At 34.3% G+C, this 23,651-nt stretch overlaps 2 protein-coding genes across 7 annotated transcripts in view; one reads left to right on the top strand and one right to left on the bottom strand.

Moving 5' to 3' along the window:
- LOC138178523 (probable cytochrome P450 6a13) overlaps nt 1–23,500 on the top strand; it is a 41,078-nt gene extending 17,578 nt beyond the window's left edge. Inside the window, exons 1-6 of one of the 5 annotated variants that reach the window (XM_069110471.1) lie at nt 16,642–17,136; nt 17,451–18,666; nt 19,024–19,594; nt 20,911–21,132; nt 22,137–22,388; nt 22,879–23,500. In XM_069110471.1, coding sequence (XP_068966572.1) covers nt 18,331–18,666; nt 19,024–19,594; nt 20,911–21,132; nt 22,137–22,388; nt 22,879–23,045 — 1,548 coding nt within the window. In that variant the 5' untranslated portion in view covers nt 16,642–17,136; nt 17,451–18,330 and the 3' untranslated portion in view covers nt 23,046–23,500. Of the gene's footprint in view, nt 1–15,927; nt 16,057–16,641; nt 18,667–19,023; nt 19,595–20,910; nt 21,133–22,136; nt 22,389–22,878 lie in introns of those variants that run through there. The other 4 variants (XM_069110474.1, XM_069110470.1, XM_069110473.1 and 1 more) reach the window with 4 other exon arrangements.
- On the bottom strand, nt 2,468–12,880 carry LOC138178522 (uncharacterized). 2 transcript variants are annotated; one of them, XM_069110469.1, is made up of 15 exons: nt 10,655–12,880; nt 10,498–10,624; nt 10,072–10,260; nt 9,191–9,426; nt 8,793–9,004; nt 8,155–8,231; nt 7,820–8,016; nt 7,475–7,635; nt 6,959–7,127; nt 6,493–6,686; nt 6,283–6,412; nt 6,007–6,196; nt 5,785–5,927; nt 4,929–5,449; nt 2,468–4,825 (listed from the first exon to the last, which is right to left on the bottom strand). In XM_069110469.1, the coding sequence occupies exons 1-15, from the start codon at nt 12,104–12,106 to the stop codon at nt 3,355–3,357; spliced, it is 5,469 nt and encodes a 1,822-aa protein (XP_068966570.1). In that variant the 5' UTR covers nt 12,107–12,880; the 3' UTR covers nt 2,468–3,354. The 2 variants fall into 2 exon arrangements, with proteins under 2 accessions (XP_068966570.1, XP_068966569.1); XM_069110468.1 differs by having other exon boundaries at nt 10,498–12,880.
- Nucleotides 23,501–23,651: the final 151 nt, after the last annotated feature.

Below are 23,651 nucleotides of genomic sequence, written 5' to 3'. Positions count from 1 at the left end.
TTGAAATATTAAGATTTTTTGTGCGACTCGATCTTATTTTGTACGATTCTCGAAAACCTATTATGCATAGCGTTTTGATAATCGATAGATAAATTGCACTATTTACATTGTATTTTGAAAATTTAATTTTGATAATTTTCTGCAAGGCCATCCTCATCTTTGAAAAAAAATGCTGCCCACCGGATACGTGATCTCTTGTCCGTCGCCTCGTTCGTAGGCTGTTTATCCGCTTTCCTACTCGAGAAGTTACGTGAACATCGTGTTTCTCCAGCGTCGTTGATTTTCAACTTCACGTCCACGTGTACACGCGCTTCTGTTGATACACGTGCACGTACGTACACGAATACCGACAGCTGTGTGCATGGTATCTCTAGCTACGTTTCGTTCCAAGTAAGCTCTAAACTGACAGGCTATGATGTTACACAGCTACTTGGAATAAGCTACGCACAAATATTTTAGTGTATTTTTAATAACATCCTTTGTTTATTTGTAGAAATACAAATCATATTCAGACGTGTATTGAGGCGTAGGTCAAGGATTAAAATCAGAACACTCAGTCAGATGTGCTTTTACACAATCTACTTTCTTTTCCAAAATATAAAAAAAAATATACGCTATTGGAGTATAATATGTTATTATGAAAACTAGCAATTGACTTAAACTAACCCAATGAAGACGAAAATTTTCACTAGCCAGTTTTCATCGATGATTCGAGACAAGAGTGTAAAGATAAGATTCTTATTAATGAATTGTCATAGAATCGGAGCACGTGAATCGGAACCACGTTCGCATTCCTATGTTATGAAGGGTCATGCAGTTCGTGGCCCTGGGTTCTAGAATTTCAAGGGTTCCGTTCCAAGCTTTCGCTCACAGCCACGGCCTCGTGAAGCATGGTAGTCCAAACTGCTAGGAAGTGATCCGTGGAAGGTCGTACCACTCGCGTTTCGACCGTTTCGAATTCCTCGAACGTCCGGGTTCGCGATGGCTATGCCATTTTGTGGTTTCATACCTGAGAAACGCCTAGGGACCGGAACCACTTATCGAAGTCCTCGAGTATTCGTATATTTCGTACTAGAATTCTGTTAGATAATAATTTGGTAGAACGTCTAGTCGATGCAGAGATGCGTTTAATACGCATATAAATTCCCAACTACATTGTAGGTTATCGTGCCTGGTCAATTGAACCTGAATAATCGTCAGATGAATTTTGATTCATTCTTTGAATCGATGAGAGAATGACAAAGTTTCGAAACATTCGAATATTGAATCTATACTATAATATCCCAGTGCTTCTTAAATTTTTAAGTTTCAATTGGAACTTTGAAATTATACGAAAGTTCAATCGTACAAGAAGTATACAAGATTACACACGAAACTAATATTAGCTCAATTATACAAAATAGCCTGAGCAAGCATTGATACAGACTAAAATAAATTTTTCGACTGATTTATTACATTATTAATGGATCGTACTTTACATCGTATTTGTACTGTATTTTTATAGAATTACGATTTCCAGGGAAGGTTGTAGCTTCAAAAGTAAGACAAAAAGAAGAGATTGCTTTGCGGTACGTTGTTTTACGACACAAAGCCTCGTAAAGAGTTCGTACAAGCGCATAATGGCCGTCGTTTGCTCGTAAGTTAATTCTCGGCTGGACGTTATCCGGTAGTAGGTGATGTACGCGTGCGTTTATAGTGCCACGGGGATTACTTCCGTTCAGCATAGACACCAACCGCAGAAGACAGCCGCTTACGGTGCTTTTCATTACATCGCCTGCGCGATCGTCCGTGGCTCGTCCCGTTTACGCCTGTCACACGGGACCAGCGAAGTCTTCATACCGTAGACATCCCACGAATCGGTCAAATATCCGTTCGCTCCCCGTAAATTCATCGAAAGATCACGTCCTCGTCGTATTTCATGTTTACACAATTTTATCGGTTCCTTCGCGTAGGTTCGCGTATATGTTCCCTTAGCTTCATTTAATTTTTCTGAAGGGAAATACGTGGGTATATTTCCCGTATCAAATTAAAAAAAAATACATATTTATTAGTAACAGTACAGTGAAAGTAAATTAAAGTTGTAGTGTTTTAGAGTATCCAATTTTCAATCTATGGAAGATAATTGCCAATATGTTATATGTAATATGTAATATGTTAAATATGTATAAAGTCGTGAAAGCACAACTAGAATTCATTAACTAATCAGACTTTGGATTGGTTACATCGTATGTTGGAATAGAATAAAATATAAAATAAATAATAAAAAATATAATAAAAAAAATAAAAAAATAAGTCTTAAAATAGAATTTTAAATCTTACGACTGATTTGTCTAATACAGATTCAAATAAGCATTTTTCTATTTGTTATAATAATAATTATAATATTCCAAATGAAATATTGAGGCATTGGAGAAATATTGAAACAAGGCTGTAAAAAATGAAATTTCGTCGTTCAAAAATTTCATAAGGAAGACACTTTTTTAGCATAATTTTATTACCAGTATCCTTCGCATCCTTTACAATAAACAAATTCCATCAAATGTAAGAAGATAAGGAACGTCATAAATACCGAAGAAATACGGAATTTTCCAATATTACTATCTCATTCATTCACGATGCTAATATATGTATATTTAACGAATAATTTATTATACTCTACGGAAAATAGTTTCATAATTTGGTCTTGTCATTCGCAACGCTTTTAACATGTATTGTAATTCCACGATTACATTCGACTTATGTGTTTTGACGATAGATTTAAATACAGATAAACGATCTTGGGCTTGAAACCAGAAACAAGAGACAATTGCAGAGAAGATGTACAATCGGTCACAAAATTCTACATATCTTACTCAATTCTCAATAAGACATAAAATGAATTTGATCAATATATTAATATATTTCTGGAAGAAATTAAAATAATATTAACATTTAGCTCACAAACTCTTGGGACGAAATTTTAATTTTAATTTTATCAATACCAAAAGTTAAGATTTTATTTAACTCGTATACTCGGTTTCTGTATAGCTAATGTATTAGAAGCTTTATGTGATTTATAAACAGCGGTGTACGTAGACTTCTGATTGACTGTAATAAAACGATTAAAACTGTAATAAAAGAATAAAACTATTGTAAAAATACGTTCTTTCTATTCTCTCTCACGGAACGATAATTATATCTATCAATCATTAACTCCTCAATGATCCATTTTTCCTTTCAAATCCTCACTCCTTCCTTCCCAAAATCCAGTCCACTTCGCTTTCCCCTTCCCTCTCAACCAATCCAAGCAGAATAATTTACCTCGTTATATTTAATTTATAATCATTTTTCTTGCTCCATAATTCACTCACTTCATCAAGTCTCTTCTCTTTCGCAGCTCCACTCTGTCTCCTCCGATTTACTCCTAGGACCGCTTCTATAAACTTGCTCCTCCTCCGATGGCCAATTAGATCTCAGGGAATCCTCCTCAACGTCCGATGACTTCACACTATTTTTCTTAGAACTCTTACTCCTCTCAGTTGAAACTGACTCCGTTTCTTCAGACCTCGAACTCATTCTCGTGTTATCATCAATATCACTACTACTATGAGCCAGCATAACCGATTCTGACTCATCATCAGCAAACATGCCAGTGTCTTCGTACTGTTCTCCACTAAATTCCTTTCTAATTTCTTTAGTTTCCTTAATTTCGTCATCTTTCGATTTCATTTCTGTTTTAGATTGTTCTTTGGATTCTTTAATAACGTATGCAGCGCTATCTTCCTCAGACCTAGATTTCTGCATCTGCCAAGCTTTCTTAAAAGGATGCTCTCTCTCCTGCTGCACCAATTTTGGCCTTTCGGGAAGAAGATACTCAGGATCTTCTTCACTAGCCTGGCTTTTAATAATCGATTCTCTTTTATACAAACCAGAAGAAGACCTAAGTAAACCTTCACCCTCTTTCTTTCCAACAGTCAATTCAAGCTCTACAAAGTCAAAATCTTCCTGAGGTAACCTAGAAAGGTCCTGAACAGATTTTCTTTTACTATCTTTTGTTAGAACGAAGTTATAAGTATCAATATCGTCGTCTTCTTCGATAGAAGTCACCTGACTACTACTGGTATAAGATTTTCTTGTGGAATCCCAAATCGCTTCTTCTTCGCTTTGAGTGTCTTCTCTTGGAGGCGGAGCCTGTTCACGATATTCTCTTCTTCGTCGAATATAGTCGTCTTCAGGTTCACTTCGTTCTTGAGAAGAGCCTAATTGAGTAACACGCGAACCTACACTAACCGTCCAGGAATCCATATTGTCATCTCCTGTTGGATCTTTTAGCAATGCTAGCTTTCCTTCCGCTGAAGATCTTCGTAAAGAGACCAAGTTTTCTTCTTCAGATGCAGGATCTCGTGTCGCCAGTTTTTCCATGAATTGCTTTCGACGTATTCTCAACTCGCTCTCCCAATCCTCTTCGTCGCTGATCCTTGGTTCTACGTGTCTCTTTTCAATTCTTCTCTGTTGAGGAAAATGTTCTTCTTCGCTTTCTGAGGAAAAGGTTTTTGAGACTCTTGGTTGTCTTTGTATAGGCTCGCGTTCTTCGGATTTTCTGGAAGGTCTTTTGGAATCTTTAGGAAGGTCCCAGGAACGATAATCGTCCGATTCCCTGATCACGGATCTTCCTCTGGACTGCGATCGCCTGTATCTCGGATTATTTTCGTCTTCTTCTTCATATTTGGTTCTTGGATAGTCTTCCTCGTCCTCGCTGTCCCGTGTGGATAATTTTTTAGTGTCGAGGCTTCTTGACAGAGAGCGTCTGCTTCGTTTAATTGATTCTTCTCGCTCTTGTTGCGCTCTAGAAAGATTTAGAGTACAAGTTATGGTTTTGATCGTATATAACTGAATTTATATTGAAAAAAGTTCAATATAAAAATGTTTTCCAACAAATGAATAGTCACCTTAAAGCTTCATTCTCCTTATAATCCCTTTGACTGCTTTTGCTTCTTCTTCCACGATCTCTATAGTCTTCAGTATTATTTGAGAATCTTTTGTTATCGTTCTTTAGCCAATATGACGGATATTCGGCTTCAGATGGTTCACGACTAATAAATGATCGTCTTCTGCCACTTGACTTTTTTAAGATAGGCATGTCTACTCGTTCTTCGTCTTCTATACTCTCATTAGAGTATTTTGTACCACCATCTACTATGTCTCTTTGCCAGTCCCAGCCTGTTGAAGCTACTTCGTCTTCTTCGAACATTTTCTTTTCATGGAGTTCTGATTTTGGAGCTTTTGAGGTTTTCGAGATTTCTGCGGTTGAAGACTCGACTATTGCTGATTTCTCTGATATTGATACTTCTGCGTTCAGGGAGTCTGTACTCTCCATAAGCACGTTCTTGATCTCTTGCATAGGGATATCGAAGAATAAGGTTAGGATGATGGAGATGATTATGACTGTTGCTGCTTCCAGAAGATCTAGCTGGAAAAGTACACTTTATTTTAGTATCCTAGTTATTTTAACCTATTAACTAATTCATCTTTTAAATACAATAGTTCGGAAAATTCATGAAATTGAATGTTAATTGCAACAAATTAATTATAATTGTTTGCAACAGAAAATTTAATGTTTTTTCTCCTTAAAGAAAAAGGCATAAAGACGCATTAAGAAAGAAGTCTCTATCTTTTTTTAATTTTAAAAGGAAATATAGAAATTATTATATCTAAGAGATTAGGAACCTGAGTGACAAGTTAATTCATTTTACTCGGTTAACAAGAGATGTGGATGCTGTTTTTCGAGATTCATATTATACATACGCCTCTATGAAGATGAAATTCACTAGAGTGTCTGGTGGTCCCAACATTGTAGAAAAATACTGCGAATTGTGTTAAATATACAGCATACGATATTCTGCTGAAGAATAATAGCCAGTAGTTCGAAAGGAATCTATTTAATATACCTATAAATAAAAATTAGCATTGTTAATAAATAATCGAAATTGTGTGTTAACGCCTAATATTCAACAATTTAAGAAAGACCTCCGTGATTGGTGTAGCACGCAAAAATGAGCCAACATAAAGCCAAGGTCCAAAAGACTGGACTGATCACAACATAATTGGTTGCTTCTTCAGCATCGTACACATAGTCCCTTCTGGCTAAGTGCCATGGTGAAAATAACGACCAGGATCCCAAAGCCATCGCGATCAACCATCCCAAGATCACTAACACCTGAAATTAATACGATACATCTCGTTTATTTGGTGGGTCACGGTATTTTGAATTGTAGAATAAATCTTATCTGCAGTCTACTATACCTTGTGGATTCTGACATCTTTTCCTGTGTGCCGTAATAACACACCAAGTCCTACACCAAATATATACGGCGTTGCTCTATGTAATGGTAGTGCGTAAACTAAATTGGCAGTCCTGTAAAGATGCTTCAATCTAAAACCAAGGACTTGCGCTTAAAATGATTGAATATAAAATGAAGAAGCTTATATTGAAAATTGGCAAGATATACTTACGACATTCCATGGAAAACAACAACGGAAAGATAATTGCTCATCGTTGCTACGTAACGGAGTGTAGCTGACAATAAGACGAAGAAAAATATTACAAGAATCCCAATGATAGGCCTGCATTCTAAGAAGAATACCAACATTGGGGCTAATAGTGACAATTGCATGTCTAAAGCCAACTGGTGGGTATGAGTTGCACACTATCGATCAAGAAAAATTTGTTAAATCGAATGAAGTTGACTGAAGTTAATCAAGTTGATGAAACGCAAAGACTAATTTTATAATAGAATTCAAATTAACGACGATTGGTGCACTAGTAACATTGAGAGAACACAAGATCTAATTGTAGATGAAAACGAAGTTAATCTTCTAGAATAATTTGGAATGTTTGTGCTTATGATAATCGATAAATAGGATTATAATTGTGATTATGTTGCGAAGTCCTCGCACAGTTTCAGAACGGCTTATATACCATCTCTTCGAAGGGGAAGAAATTTTGTATGTATAACAAATTCGTCCACGCGTTGCTTTTGCAAAGCTCTGCATTTGGTACTATGACGCTATTCCATTGTGGTCCCGATCCAATGTGCTCCATTATGAATGCGTACCAAAATACCACTGCGAGTAACGCTGGGGTGAGTCTAAAAAGTAGCATCGAAAGAATCAATATACTTTAATAAAAGTAATTAACAAAATGGAAATTCAAGAACTCGGCGTTAAAATTCAAATTGAGATATTTAATTTTATTATCCTTTTCCTATACAGTGAAATATTTTCAACGATTTTGGTTGAATAAGAATATAACTTTGAAGTCAAATATAACTTTTCAAAATTTTCTGAAATAGCGAAATTATATAGAAGAATATTTATATGCTGATATAAAAAAAAATTTCACTGTTAATAAATTAATAAATGAATTTATTAGTGAGAACATGAAATAAAATATCTGACATTGCTTTAATAATCAAATGAGTCAACCATAACTTACCTGATATATCTGGCAATAAAACGGCAAAACCATCGAATCTCGCCCCGTGTTATAAATTCGTGCGCCATGTTGAAAGCAGCTAGGACACCGCTAAGCAATAAAAACGCGTCTGTGTAAACCATTGACACCCTCATTATCGAGCTGATAGGAGAGTTCGCTACCTATTTTAACACCAGACATTAAACGCAAACTTCAACGACACAGAAAACCAATGAAAAGAAATGTTAATTCTATTTCTCTAGTTGAGTTCACAAAAACATGAATTTTCATAGAAATTCGCGGTATTATAATAAAGAATTATTTGTCTTAATATGTTTGAGCGAATATGTAAATCTTTATCCTTACCTCTGTGAGTTCGATTCGATTGGAAAATGGCAACATCGAAATCGGTATGATTTGATGACTAATGTAAAGCATAATCGTGACGAGTGTCCTTATTCCATGAATGCATGTAATATCGACATAGCTGGATCCTTTACTGAATAAAGATCTGAGGGTTCTCCGTAAGGAAAAGGACATTATTATTCTCTCCGAATAGTTTCCTGTAAAGGACAACGATCGTGTAATAAAAATTTGTGATATCGTACATAAAATAAAATATTTGAAACTACTTAAATAAATTTAGAAGATTTTTTAAGCGCATTAACTTGCAGAAAATATAGAATGTTATGAGAATCTACCTTTTCCTTCCGACACCACTAAATAATCTCTCGTGGTTGCTACAGCGACGAGACAGACGATCATTGCGTAGAAATATCTGTAAAGAAGATTGGAAAGAAAAAAAAAGAAATTAAATATTCCATTTTATTATTGTTATAATTTTTAATCAGATAATATGAGAATTGGAGAATTTTGTAATATTTGAATTTTGTGAAGGAACCCACAATTGTCAATAAAAAGAAAATTATCTTCATTTTTGCCTACTTTGAGAACGTAATGTAAAAACGGATTTCTGTAGTTTTAATAATTTTATAAGAACTTCTATAGGAAACATAATTATGAAATAATCTGATAGTTCTAACGTTTTAATAAAATTGTTTTAATGGTCTCTCATAAGAATAGAGCTCCATTGTGAATTCCTTAAATTGATTTAATTCGATAATTATAAATATACTGCGGATTTTTATGCAAATTTACATTTTTGTGAACTCAATTGGAGAAATGGAAGTTAAGCGGATATTTATTTCACCCACAGTAAGTATAACGAGTATACTTTGGTGATTTTTTAATATTAGATACATTCTGTACATTTGTATACCTTTTAAATTTCACATAAATGCATAAAATCCGCCATTTAATTGTAAATATAAATACATACAGAACACCGATCGTCTCTTTTGAATAGCTTCGTGATTTTTGTTTGACGTAGCACATGTTAGGATTGACATCTACCATGAATGTAATTCCTACGGTAGAGTTATAGTCGTTCAATGCTTCCTCGACAACGGTTCGTGCATCTTCAGCGGAACACGCCGCTGGAAGACACACTGCCCAGTTCACTGTCGTGAATTTTGGAATGAAGTGACCAGGCTGAAAAAGTGAACGTTCATCATAATAAAATTTCTCGAAAGTTTGATCATTCATTAATCTTCACGGTGTGAAAAAGTAATACGAAAAAGTATTCACTGATATTGAAAACAATGTGCTTTTGGTTGCAGCGAAAAGATCAATATCGTTGATAAAATGCAAACAAAAAAAATACAATCATTCACTTACGTCGTACATACTTCCTCTTATGAAAGAACGTGCCTGCATCATATTAACCGGAAGCTTCATGTCCGGATGAGACGGATACAAATCTATATTGGCCAAACAATATTTGCCCTGCACCCTTATCGTTTTTTCATTCAATTTCACGTGCGCCATCACACCCAAACACTCGTCAAAATCTCCAAGTTGGTTCACGTTCCCTCGCAATAGACCCGATGGAATTTTTGCGCTCGAATCTAACACTGATTCCATAGAGACAATGAAACACAATTGGATAAAATATTGACAATATGATTCGGAAAATTTCCAAACGAAAAATCAGAGGAAGAATAGAATCAAACACCATGTTCAACTTTAGATTAATTACTTTATTTTCGAAAATATAATACGTTGACTATTGGGCCGAAATCACGTGGCTTTTTATTCTAACTGAAATATTTCTTTTCCAACTCGTCGACCATTCCGATGCCATTTGAGAATTATTCATGCGTGACGCCAACGTAATGTCATCAATACTCAACATGATAGAATAGATAAAATTTGTTAAAGCGAACTGTTGAGATATGTATAATTTTCTGTGCTGGACTGGGTTAAATGCGTAGTAGAGATACTTGTATGTGGGTATCAGTGTGTGGAGGTATGTGTGTGCGCGGCGTCTCGAAAACAGATGAATGTAAACTATTCAGTCGGTTAACAGTCGGGTATAGAAGAAAGTGCTGAGACGCGTGCAAGTGTGTATCGATGAATATATAAAAAATCATCCATAAAATAAATATATAACTATTCTAATATTAATCCCAAGTGTAAATTTAGTGTTCCTGTAACATTATTTCGGCTAAAGATCCACAATTCTCAACACGAACATATGGAAAAAAGAGGTGACTTACTTTGCAACGCCCATAATTTATAACCCCGTAATTGTCGTAAGAAGATCTTGCCATGCTGCTGACATTCGAAGTTCTCAACGGCCGTGAAATTTGGCACGAATGTCGGTACGCGTAGTATCGCTTCGTTCAATCGAGCCAAAGTGAAAGAAGCTTCCACGTGCGTTTTCGTTTTTACTTTCGACTCATCTTCTGCAACACAGTATCATACTCATTTTACTCCAAAAATTCAACAAAGATTTCTTTCTGCGATGATTTTCTCCGTGGACAACTGGATAAAACACGATTTACATTATACTGGATGAAACGATTTATATCGACGTAATTCCAATAACTACATTTGATCTTGTATTTACAAGTACTGTGTTTTCCGCAAATTCCGAAGAACAAATCAACAAATCACGACATTCAATCTTTCACGATACTCACTATCGGATCGCTTAACTTCTGTAACTTTAACCGGAGCTTGAGCATTCGTTGTTTTCACTTTTGCTGGTTCCCGTGTTTTCGACACTTCCGGTTTTACCTTCGTCCTTTCTTCCGTCTTCACCGGAATCTTTGTCCTTTCTTCCGTCTTCACCGGAACCTTCGTTTTCTCTTCCGTCTTCACCGGAACTTTCGCTTTTTCCTCTGTCTTCACCGGAACCTTCGCCGTTTCCTCTGTCTTCACCGAAATCTGCGCTTTTTTTTCCGGCTTCACGACAATTTTCGATTCAGGAGATTCGATTTCAGCTTTCGTTATTTTCACGGGTTCCACTTTCTTCGTGGCTTCAACTAGCTTCGATGGTTCTTCCGTCGACTTCTTTTCATATAATTTTTTAATCTTCTTCACGCTTTCCTCTGGTTCCTTCTCTACTTTTGGTATTTCCTTTGGCTTTTCTGTAATAATTGCTATTTCTGCTGACCTAATCTTATCTTTGTCCGCGTGTCTAACCTTTTCTAGTTTTCGTGGTGGAGGTAGAACAATTTTTTCTTCTTCGTCTTCGTCTTCATTTTCGTCTTCGTCTTCGTCTTCGTCTTCGTCTTCGTCTTCGTCTTCGTCTTCGTCTTCGTCTTCGTCTTCGTCTTCGTCTTCGTCTTCGTCTTCGTCTTCGTCTTCGTCTTCGTCTTCGTCTTCGTCTTCGTCTTCGTCTTCGTCTTCGTCTTCGTCTTCGTCTTCGTCTTTGTCTTCGTTCTCGTCTTCGTCTTCGTCTTCGTCTTCGTCCTCGTCTTCGTCTTCTTCAATCTTCTCTTGCTTCTTAAATTTCATTGTCTCTTTCAATCCTTTTTCTAAACTTATTTTTCTCTTCAAATCCACTTTTTCACTTGTCTTCTCATCTTCCTCTGTATCTTCTACAAGTTTCTTTGCAGCCAGTTTTCCATGAACATCTCTCCTATATTTCTTTCCATGTTTTTCTTCTTCATCCTCATCTTTGTCCTTTTCATCCTTTTCTTGTTTCTTAGATTTCAAACCTTTCTCCAAACTTACTTTCTTCTTCGAATCCACTTTCTCGCCCTTCTCTTCATCTTCCTCAGTATCCTTTACAAGTTTCTCCATAATTACTTTTCTATCTTCTTCTTCATCACTATCACCGTCATCATCATTTTCACTTATTTCCTCCTCTTCCTCTTCTTCATCCTGATCCTCATCGTAACTCACAATTACTTCGTCAGTATCTTCTTCTATCTCCACAATCACTTCGTCATCCGCATCCTCGTCCTCTTCAAGACTCTTCTCTATCCAATCAGAGACACGTTCACCTCCTTCATGTTTTATATACTTTTCTTCTTCTATTACTCTATCGTCATCCGTCGACGTCAGCTCGACAGGTGGTTTCCTAGCAGCACTGGCAAGCCGCGAAGTGTCGTGCCACTTTTTGTTCGACGTGGCCGTGATCGTCTTCTCCTGGCATCTGCCAAAGATGGAAGTGCAGGTGGCGCGATGTGGTTGCTCCGTCGACGATGGATGATCTCGAATACGGAAGCCATAGCAACAACTATAGAGAAGCAACACCAGAGCCAGTAATCCAACGCACTTGCCCAAAAGGGCGGCAGCCATGTCACCGCAACCTTCGCATGGAAGAACCCACGATTCACCACTGGAAGCTTCAAAATTTGCTTCTTTTCTTCACTTATAATTACAGATACAAACACCTATTTCGTAACAGTTCTCCTTAATCTTCGCAAGTTTTTCAACCTTTTAATTTGAAGATTTTTTAAGTTTTAATTAGATGAGTAAATCGCACACCAATTTTGACACAATTCTTTTAATCGTCACAAGTTGCTCAACTTTCTCGTTTTGAGGAGAAGGATTAGTAGGCAAGTAAATAAATTACTAGAGTTCCGCAACGATTCAACTTTTTTCGATAGACGCAGCAACTATCGTTTCTAATCGTCATCAGTTTGCCAGTCTTTCGTATAAAAGTACTCGCAAACGAGCTTTCTTGTATCTCGTATCAGACGACCAATTTTTCTGTTGATCGAAAGAATTTCCCCGAATTATCACCAATTTTTCAATTGCTCATGTTGGAGGACTTTCAAAGAGATCTTTTTGTTTTTCGCCGTGAATGATTCTAATAGTCACCGACCTTTCCGTGTCTCGTCATAAGCGTACGAGTTTCTTCGTTTATCGAAACGATTCTCTATAATTAACACCGATTTTTCCTTGTTTGGTCTCGAAAGACACGTTTTCCCGTTTATCTATGTGTAAACTTCCCTCTCCTTGCCACGAAGAACAGGTAACCCGGAGAGAGCTTCGAAAGACTATCGAATCATCCGGCTCGAAACGACGCGGCGGACCACGTCCCGGGCTAGCGATCTGCCTTCGTGAAAATTAGAACGCATGGCATCGTCCCAACCAGCTAGGAGTTTTATTTAGCATCAACATTTCGGAGTCTGCTGAGCCACGACGCGCCGGCCAGCGAAACTCTTCTGCACGTGCGCGAATAATGGTCGCCTCCGTGCGTTCCCTCGCATTTTCCACTCTTCAGAATAATCTACAGTTAACTGTTCCAGGTCGTAACTTAGTTATCAGTGCAGTTAGACAAAATTCTCAAAGGAAGAAGATGAATAGCTGAAAGGATACTTTTGTAGAATTTTTCTTATAAGTGCAATGGTGCACATGCATACCACAATTGTATTATTTTTTTCAATAAATAGTATTATTAATAATGATATAAATAGTAAAATTTCCAGGATGAATTTTGCACAGAAATGTTGGTAAAATATTGTAACTATTTTTTTCGTTGTAAAGTTGATTAGTGTGGTTTGTGTGTGTTCGATTGCGCAATGGTCCCCTCAGCTTGAAAAGTTAGGTTTCACCGAGGTTTCCCACCGTACAGTTCGAAAATAATGTTTCGTGGCGAGTCGAAGCGACGCCCACGATCAGACGAAGGTTACTCGAGATCGCCTTCGAGCATCTGGTTACGAATTTTGCGATAAAGTAGCGCGACGATGCGCCGTCTGGTATGCAGCCATTGGGAGCCATCCAGATGTTGAAAATCGAGGATCATGAATTGATCGAAATTTAGATCTGACACTTAATGTATTAGCTTTTTTTGGTGGAAGAAAGGATAAGAGGTTTTGGAAAAATTTTAAAAGAAATTAAATCGCTCTTCTTCATTTTTTAATGATGGCTTGATGATGGGTTCAATTTATTGACGTACTCGTATATGTAGATTATATTTTTTTAATTAAGAAATTTGTCGACTTTATTGAAGTCATTCGTATGTTTTTGTTTCGAAAATGGAACTGGTATGATAAAATAAATGAAAACGTTTTAAGGGTCTTGAAAAATTTTGCTCGAGTATTTGAAAATATGCTTGACGTATTGCTAGAGAATTACGTGTTCAAAATATTTCGTTGTTCAAGCTAAGATGGGAAAAAATAAATAAACGAAATACGTTTTTCTTTTCGTAGAAAATTTTTTCTACGTATTTTTGTTCGAAATTATCTTCGATTTATTTCGAACAATACACAAAATTTTCGAAAGAACTTAAGAAACCTATATGTAAATTATGATTCATGCTTGGTGTCTACCAAAAATTTTCTAAATATTGCTAATTGCTAAATTTGTCACTCAATAATAATATAGACACACATCCTTTAAATACGTAAGATTTAATTTGTTCAAAAAATTAGATGAGAGAGAGAGAGAGAGAGAGAGAAAGAGAGACAAGTTCTTAATAATTCTTAAACTCTGACATTAATTCTAACGATATTTACTCCATATTAGACAACTTGCATTTAGCGTACAATATCTTCACGATATACTTGTAATTCAAGCCAACTGTTACGTATTATGTTATATAATGCACTGTTGAGTACAATTTTCCAAATGAAATCGGGAAATATAATTTATCGCTACGTATAAGAGCAATAAACTATAAAAATAAGTATTATATATAAAATTATAATATTGTAACGAAACTAATGTAAAAATTATTCTATTGTTGCATATCGTAACTTCTATAAAATTACTTTACGCTTGTTCTCCTCTATAATGGTAATAGGTTACTATAATAAAACACAATATTATAATGTTTACTATTAAATTAAAATTATACAAATGACATATTTGAAATTTTCTAAGTTTCTTACATTTTTAGTAACTTTTCTACTGTAATTAAAATTTAATTTTTATAAATAACAAGAGCGAAACTTCATACTGGAATTATACGTAACTGTTGAAAGGATTGAAATACAGAGTAAAAGAGAACAAGAAATTTTTTCAGACAAAAAAAAGTAGCATAATAAATACATGTATGAAATAAAATACATAGAAAATTCTACTATTTTGAAACTTTTTAGTAACAAAATTCTGAGAATTTGAACTGAAACGAATAGCCACATCACGGAAAATAGATAAAACACTATTAAAATTTGAATCTTCTTACTTATATATGATATAGTAGAAAACTAGACTGTAATATATATCTTTTATCGATATCTTACCGACATTTCCCACATTTTTACAAATACAAACGAGGTATAGTCAATGAAATTGACTTGCAAATTTCGAAATCGTATTCATTATTTGCAGCAAAACTTGTGAATTATATGCCGTCACTAGATTTATTTTATAACTCATTTGCATTGAGATTGTAGAGAAGATGACAAACCTATGTAAATCTTATATAACCTTGTTTGAAGTGTATAAAATGTAAAAAAAGGGTATAATATATTAACAGTTATTGATAAACATTTACCATGTATAATCAACAAGTTAAATAAAAATCAAAACTCATTAATACCTTTATATGAAGTTAGAAAAAAATAAAAAATTATATAATGCTTGCGTAATACGAGTTCTGTATTATTTACATGACACGAATCATATATGAAATTGAGCGCAAAAATTAAACATATCTACGATAGGATAGCTTTGCTAAGCTTATGTACATAGTCCATAATTTTTATGATGTAATCAATCATGAAATGGTATAGATTCTATCTGTTTACATGTAGAGCAAAATTTGTCATACTTTTAAATTTATTATTGAGCAAATTTCAATTTCAGATTTATGAAACATACCAAAGAGAACCAATTTTAACTTATAAGAAACCAGAAATACACTTACTCAGTTTCAAATTACTTTACATTCATTCCATAAATCGGAACATTCTTTCTATAAATATCATCCAGCGACAACTTATTCATAAAACATACACGCATGAGCATTACATCTATGCATAATGTAGAAACCTAATCTAATCTTAATTTACAGTATTAAACAAAACCTATCATTTCATCTAATAAATAATAATAACACGAGGAAACAAGTTGCGAATGAAAGAAAGAATCGGTTGCATATTGTGGCAACGAGTTTTCATTCGCGTTGCTTCTAATTTTTTCTTTTTTTTTTTCTTGGTAACCCAGTCGCATACATCATAAGGAGATAGAAGGTAGAGAAAGGCACGCAGGAAGGAGTCGAACCAGGTCCCCCATGCTCAACCATCTGTTTTCATTCTAAAAGCAGTGGAAGGAGAGATCACAATCTCGTAGTAAAAGTAAGATCTATTTTCATTTGTTACAGATTGTCGACAGACACGCGTTCAAAACGAAGTAGACTACGTTATCTCTGCATATAACGCATTCTGAAATTTCCGCATGACTTCACGCTTTCGCGGATTAGTCTTTCTCTTTTAGTTGCATTTCTTGCCACTTCGTATCATATTTTTACGTGTTCGTCCTTATATGATATCATTATGTGAGTCACAGATTAAAGTAAAACGTTGAGTTATTTCATTTTATTTCATATTTTACATCCGAATGATAAAATAAGAGTTACAGTTAATAATCTCCCCTGTATAAAATATGAAATATAAAATACAAAATAAATAATTTGATTAACTTGTTATATTTTTTACGTTTATCTAGGACTTGATTAGTACTCATTGAGTTGAAGATACAAGAATGCACAAAATACGTATAATATGCAAAATTACTACATTTCATATAATAATAATAATAACAACAACAACAACAATAATAATAATAATAATAATAATAACAAAATAATACAATATTATGGTATTTGGTATATATTATTATGGTAATTGATACTAAATCACCTAACGCTAAACTTTTAACAACTAAAAACACTCTTAAACACCAATTCTGAGATAAAGATGTTAAAATTACAAGAAAATCAAATTCTAAAAGAACAACGATACTAACGAATCATAACCGTGTAATGTAACCATAAGAATTTCTCATATAATAACATCAAAATTTTAACCGTTATGACAGCAATATAATACAGCGTTTTTAAAAGATCGTAATTAATAGCCTCGGTTTGTTAACGATAGTGATGAATAAAAAGTCTCACGCAAACAGAAGCTATACAAACTTAAGATGATATCGATCATTTTTAAACGGAAATTCGTGCGTAAAAACGAGCATATATCTTGGGGCTAATTATCCGGGTGGCAGAGAGAGGGAACGAAAAGCTGTTGAAGATAAACGAGCGGCTCTCGACCGGAACATGAGTTTGGATACGAACCCGAGCCGGAGCAGGAGCACAAGGTCTCTATAAATGCGTGCATGCGTACGTTCATGATTTCCAGTCGGTGGGAGGTTAGCTTTCGGTGAGAACGATAGGCGTCCCCTTCCCTCTTCTTCTTTCCTTTCTTTCACTCTTCTTCCTTTTCCTATTCTTCTTGTTGTCCCCAAACTTGTGCAGTATACCTTAACCTCATTAAATCCGATACATCTTACAATCGTCTATAGTTGCGAAACTTCGATAGTGAATTGTTGTGAATTTATGTTGTTGATTACATTCTTCCCGCCTAAAAACTAACGTTGTTTTGTATACGTGAAATAGACAAAAGTGTGAAATTAATTCAAAGTGATAACCAATTGCAGCTTGTAGGAAGTTTTAAAATTACGTACGTTGTTTCAGTGATCATAAGAAGCATAACATCTCGATTCGACGTTCAAAATCGACGTGTAAGTCGATAAAATGCACACGCAGTAAAATTACAAGAATCGATTAGTGGAACAATATTAATATTCGAAATGGTGTTAAACGGAACGAATTAACGCTCGCTTAGCATTTGAACGTTGAATTCGGCAGCCTGATAATCACGTGCTCGCACGAAACGTCAGTTGCGCGTGCGAACAGTGAACAGTTGAACGAGCGTTCATCACTGACATTTCACTGGGAGAAACAAGAGAGTGCAAATACTGCGTTCGTGAGTCAGTCGACAAGTGTACTTCTATAAACAACTCCAAGGATTCGATCGGAGTATCGAACTGCGTAATTCGAGAACTGCCGCGACAAACGTCGAGTAATCCTTTGTTTTATACTATTGACCTCGCGACGATAACGTTGAACCGATATCCGCCGCTCCAGACGTAATGCATTATGTATACGACTGTTGAATCAAAAAAGGAAAGAATCTTTTAACGCGGTTCATAAAAGTATCAGAACACTTGCCATACACAATTGCTATGTATTATATTGTACGCGTTATATGAAACATCTTTCTCATAGCTACTTCGTTACAATGCTAATAAGATCGTAAAATATGAAAATATAACACACATAATACATTCGTAAAAGATTGCTATACCTATTTAAATGTTTGATCTCGAATATACATATGGTGTACGAAAATTTATTTAAAAAGCAGAAAAACAACGAAAATTATGAGATGACATGTAGCAAATATATTGCTCAATTTTATAAATAAAGAAGGAACAGAAGAGCGTCATAGTTATTGATTTGGAAAAATAATTTTATATTTGTATTTCGAAAAAAACTCTGTAGCGAATTCAAAATGTGGAATATTTTGGAGCAATTTCTATTACTAGGATTACTGCTAGGTATTGTATATTGTTTTTTTACGTCGTCATTCGATTTTTGGAAGAACCGTGGCGTCCCTTTCCGAAAACCTATAGTATTATTTGGAAATTTTGCGTCGTTGCTATTGTTCCAAAAATCGTTACCAGAAGGTATAAAAGATATGTACGAGTGGTTCAAAGACGAGAGGTATTTCGGAGCGTTTCGTGTTACGTCGCCTGTGCTGATCCTACGGGACCCAGACCTCGTGAAAGATATTTGCGTGAAAAGCTTCGCTTGCTTCACGAACCGTGGAATACCGGTAAACTCACAGGTAAAAGGAAAATGTTTTGTTATGTAAATTGGTCGTGCCCATAACGGGTTCTAACCATGATAAGTATTTTAAATATGAGAACAAATTTCGTTCTGCTAAGGTTAATAGAAAACTTGAATGAATTCAAAATTGAAAATTTAGTTATATTTAACGATAACAATACAAAATAAATTAGGATCTTATTATTGATATAAATTATTTGTAAAAAATGCAAAATTAAAGATCGACGTACGTTGTAACAAGATATACGCAGAATATTAGAATAGATCTGAAATAACCATAAAATACATAATACATAAAAATACATAATAGAAAAACATAAATTATAATTAATTTAAATGAATAATCTTCTCATAGGATTCGTTATCCGCCCACTTATTCAACCTAGAAGGGAAAAGATGGAAGAGCCTGAGATCCAAACTGACCCCAGCCTTTTCATCCGGCAAATTGAAAAGAATGTTCTACCTGCTGGCCGAGTGCGGCGAGGAGTTTCAAAAATTAATCGACGCGTCCTCCGAGACCCATCGTCCATTTGAGATTCGCGAGCTAGCGGCGAAATTTACGATAGACGTCATTGGCAGCTGTGCTTTTGGCATACAAATAAATGCTCTCACCGATGAGGAATCCGAGTTTCACAGGGCTGCTAAGAAACTCTCGAAACCAAGTTACACAGCTACCCTCTGGAGAATGCTCAGGACAGCCATGCCAAAATTGTACAAATTTTTGGATGTTCAAGTGATAGATCCTGAGGTAAGCAAATTTTTCAAGAATGTAGTGTCGCAGATGATTAACGAACGAGAGGAACATGGTATTAAGAGACACGACTTTATGGACCTGTTAATTGAATTGAAAAACAAAGGAACATTGGATGAGTGTGGAAGTGGACAAGTTTGCAATGACGAAGATGAGAAAATTACTGAAGAGATAGGTATGTTGATAAATATGGAGATTAGTGGTGTTTAAGTTGTGGATGTTTATGTATTTATGGGAAATAAATGAATAGTATAGAAAATTAGATAAACACAATGTTTAGAAGTACAACATAAATATAGAAAATGAAATAACGTAGAAAGCTGATAAAATTCACGGAATACGCATTTCCTCAATTACGTTCATAAAAATGCACATTTGCATAAACATTCACAGCCCAATAGGTAGAATTCGAAAACGAAAAACACAAAAACTCTTGCGAAATCGTAGCAAGTAGCAACAGAATAAACTGTCGTATGGGTGTATCGGCTTGCTCCTATCGTTTATATAGATTACTTTATACGAAGATAAATCGTACGCTTTACGAGAGAAATGTTGTCGTTCGCCTTAACATGTGGTCTGGTATGTGCTTGATACTGCTGCACCGTTTCACTGCGACACACATTTTTTTGGCAGACCAATGCCAAGTTACTTGCACGTTTTTTGTACAACTATACTTGTTATTAGAAAGTTGTTATATCAGTTAATATTTTTTGTGTAAATGAACTTGACACTATATAAAGAAATATCGATAAATGTAATGTATTCGCTGCTGTTAGCGTTTGCTCTATATTGCCTTCTATCGGTTCTGAATAACTTAATTGTATCAATGAAGGAAGAGAGTTATATAATTGATAAGTCTCCTTCAGTCAATAAGTGAACTATTTGCTGTACACTTCCAGTACTTGTAATGACTAACCACAAACGATACCATTTTGTAACAAATTAATCAGGATAAGATTGACAGTAAATGCTTTATTCATATAGCCGCTGCAAGATTCACGTAATGTCAGTGAAATGTAGCAGCTCCTTTAATGAAACGTTTTATTAACTACGTATAAGAGAAGCTTTATCAAGTCGTAATTAGAATTCACAGTTAACGTTGGTTACATCACAATGTTACGTATATCAATAGCTTATTTATTAATTTTCTAACAAAATTAGTATTGTCTAAAATAATTAGAAGATTTTATATTTGGAAAGCAATCCAAAATTACTTTGTTAATTTCTTATTTATTTTTTATTTACTTTAAAAATGTCTAAAATTATATTTTCCCTATACATACCTTTCCATAAATATTCCAAAATACGTCGTTTCATAATAATCTAATTCATAATTATGCCGATTCACGATTCACAATTAGCGATCAAAAATTACAGAATAGCTTTCTTCTTACGATTAGGAGTGTTCATATTGAAAGTTTATCAAACTGGTGACCGATAAAGAAATTTTTTGTCCACATGCTTTATCATGTATAGTATCGTTATTTATAGAATTGGACGAGAACAGCATTGCAGCGCAAGCGTTTGTGTTTTTCGCTGCCGGTTATGAAACGTCCTCGAACACCATAGCTTTCTGTCTTCACGAGTTGGCGTTAAATACAGAAATTCAGGAAAAAACGAGACGCGACATACAAGACGCCATTGACAGCAGAAATGGCAAACTGTCTTACGATGCTATCCAAGACATGAAGTATCTTGATATGGTTATTGCAGGTATAAATGCATTTTCTTTGACCTGATTGCACGTAAATTGCATACCTTGAAATGTGTCATAAGATATTCTTGTAATGATTATTCCTATTATTTGCTGTGTTGATATAGTATGTTGCTTGTCATCGTTAGTTTCACGATTTCTTCAAGTTACGTATCTCTTTGGAAAGTTCGAAAATATCTATCTCGAGATATTACTAGAATTTCAACAATTTCTCGATCTTTTAACAAAATTAATTAATTATTTTATCAAAGTTACTTTATAAAATATTACTAGTACAAAGCATAACAATTATAAGTATGTTATAAGTTTTATTACAATTATCCTTGTTATAACTACCAATGACTTAGCGTACAAAATTTGTTAAGATCAGAAAATTTAGGTGATAAAATAGGCAATAGATCTTTATAACAGATTTCAGATTTTATTCAGATTTGATATTCCATATAAGTGTTTATGTATGCATGTCTTCATCCTCATGATCGTAATCTTTTTGTGTTTTACTATGACCTTCAATTGCACTGTGTCATTGATTAAGTTCTTATTCCACCCACAGTGAGATATAAATAGAACGATTTAAAAAGAGACGAAGTTGGCCTTGTTTACTTAACACCTCCACGCGAAAAGCAATTGTTTTCGTCATACACGTTATTTCAATAGTAAGAGTTTCGTGCTTAAATTGAGCAGGATCTTGATTTAACTGAACAAATGAAAAAAGTTTTTAAAATTAGGAGCTAAAAGAACCAATTGAAATAAGAAATATTAAAGAAAAAATTACTTTTCCTTCAAGGATTTTTGTTAATTACGGAATATCAAAGTTATAGGTGTAATACTGCAATTTATTATAATAAACTAGGAAACAAATGCTGGACAACAAACTATTTTATTATAGAATTATTATTATAATAGAATTTCATTATTAAATGATTATTTATGTCCAAAATTCATCTAAACTTTTAATGTAATATTACTGAAAACATAGTGTAATCTACTAAATTCTTCTCAGAAACGCTACGGAAATATCCTCCAGCTTCAATGCTATCCCGAAGATGCGAGCACCAATACCAAATACCAGGAAGTAAGGTTGAATTACCAGTAGGCATGCGGGTGATCATACCGATTTATGGATTTCACCATGATCCAGATTATTACCCGGATCCAGCAACATTTGATCCCGAAAGATTCACAGAAGAAAATAAACGAACCAGACACCCTTATACGTATCTTCCATTTGGCGAGGGACCTCGAAATTGCATAGGTATATTAAATATTATATTTCATTTAACTTTACTGTTTAAAAATAAGCTGAAATGTTCAAAAATGTATAAATAATATTTTTAAAAAATTATTTTTGAGATAGTGAACATCATAGACTACAAATATTTTAAGATGAAAAATTGTCCACTGTGTAAATTTAAATATGAAAAGCAATAAAAAAGAACTATCACAAAATTCCATTTAAAAAGGTATCTTTACTTATCAACAAGAAATTTAAAATTTAAATGCATTTTTTGCTGTTTGTCAACTCGTTTAAGTCATTATTATCAATTATATAAATTATACATTAATTTTGCATTTATCACGCAATATGGTAGCATATTACAGTGAGGTACTAACATGATTTATTGCGATCTAGTATAGATCACAACTTGTAACAAATCATTAGTGATGAATAACCTAAAGTACACTATATCAAATGACGTCAGAAAGATTACATCGTTATATTAACGGCACTTCATTTGTTTCAGGTATGCGGTTCGCATTGCTACAAATTAAAGTGGGGATAATTTCGTTTCTCAGAAAGCACAGAGTGGAAACATGCGAGAGAACAATAACGCCGATAAAATTTAGTAGACGAAGTCTCGTGACAACTAGCGAAAAAGGATTCTGGCTTAAAATCATACAATACTCTTAAACTTGCAAAATTTAAAAAAGAACACCACCAATGTCTGTTGTGTACTTAAAATACCTCAAAGAAATTATCAATATTATTAACTACCTTAGTATTAATGCGGCCAGTAGAACAATTTTAATCTCGCTTTTTATATTTTATTTTTTTTTTATTCTTATATTTCATGAATATTTATTAAAAATTATTAGTGTTACTTTCTACAATAGTTAATTTTCAGTGATGTTTTAGGTTACCATCAGTAATATATTTATAATTATTAGTAATTATGAACAGGATAATTCACTTTGTACATTCTTAATGGGTCGTATTTATAGTTAGTGTTATTGCACTATTTTTGAAAATGATATTGTTACACAAATGAAACATTTATATTTTTGTAAACATTTTATCCATTAGACATTATAATGTATTAATATAATAAATATCATACGTGTATTAATACACGACAAATATCTGAATCTGTGTATGTGTTATTGTTATAGATAATAAATAACCGATATGCGAAAGAGATCAAATGTTTCGTTTAGCAGATCGATTACAAATGAAGACCGATCTTGACAATATATATGCATAAAATCGGGATGCATGATCCGATGTATCGACACTACT

Source organism: Bombus flavifrons, chromosome 3 (assembly GCF_040668555.2).
Source record: "Bombus flavifrons isolate JBK064 chromosome 3, iyBomFlav1_principal, whole genome shotgun sequence".
Classification (NCBI taxonomy): Eukaryota; Metazoa; Arthropoda; class Insecta; order Hymenoptera; family Apidae; genus Bombus; species Bombus flavifrons.
This window is presented reverse-complemented; position numbering and strand designations above follow the sequence as displayed.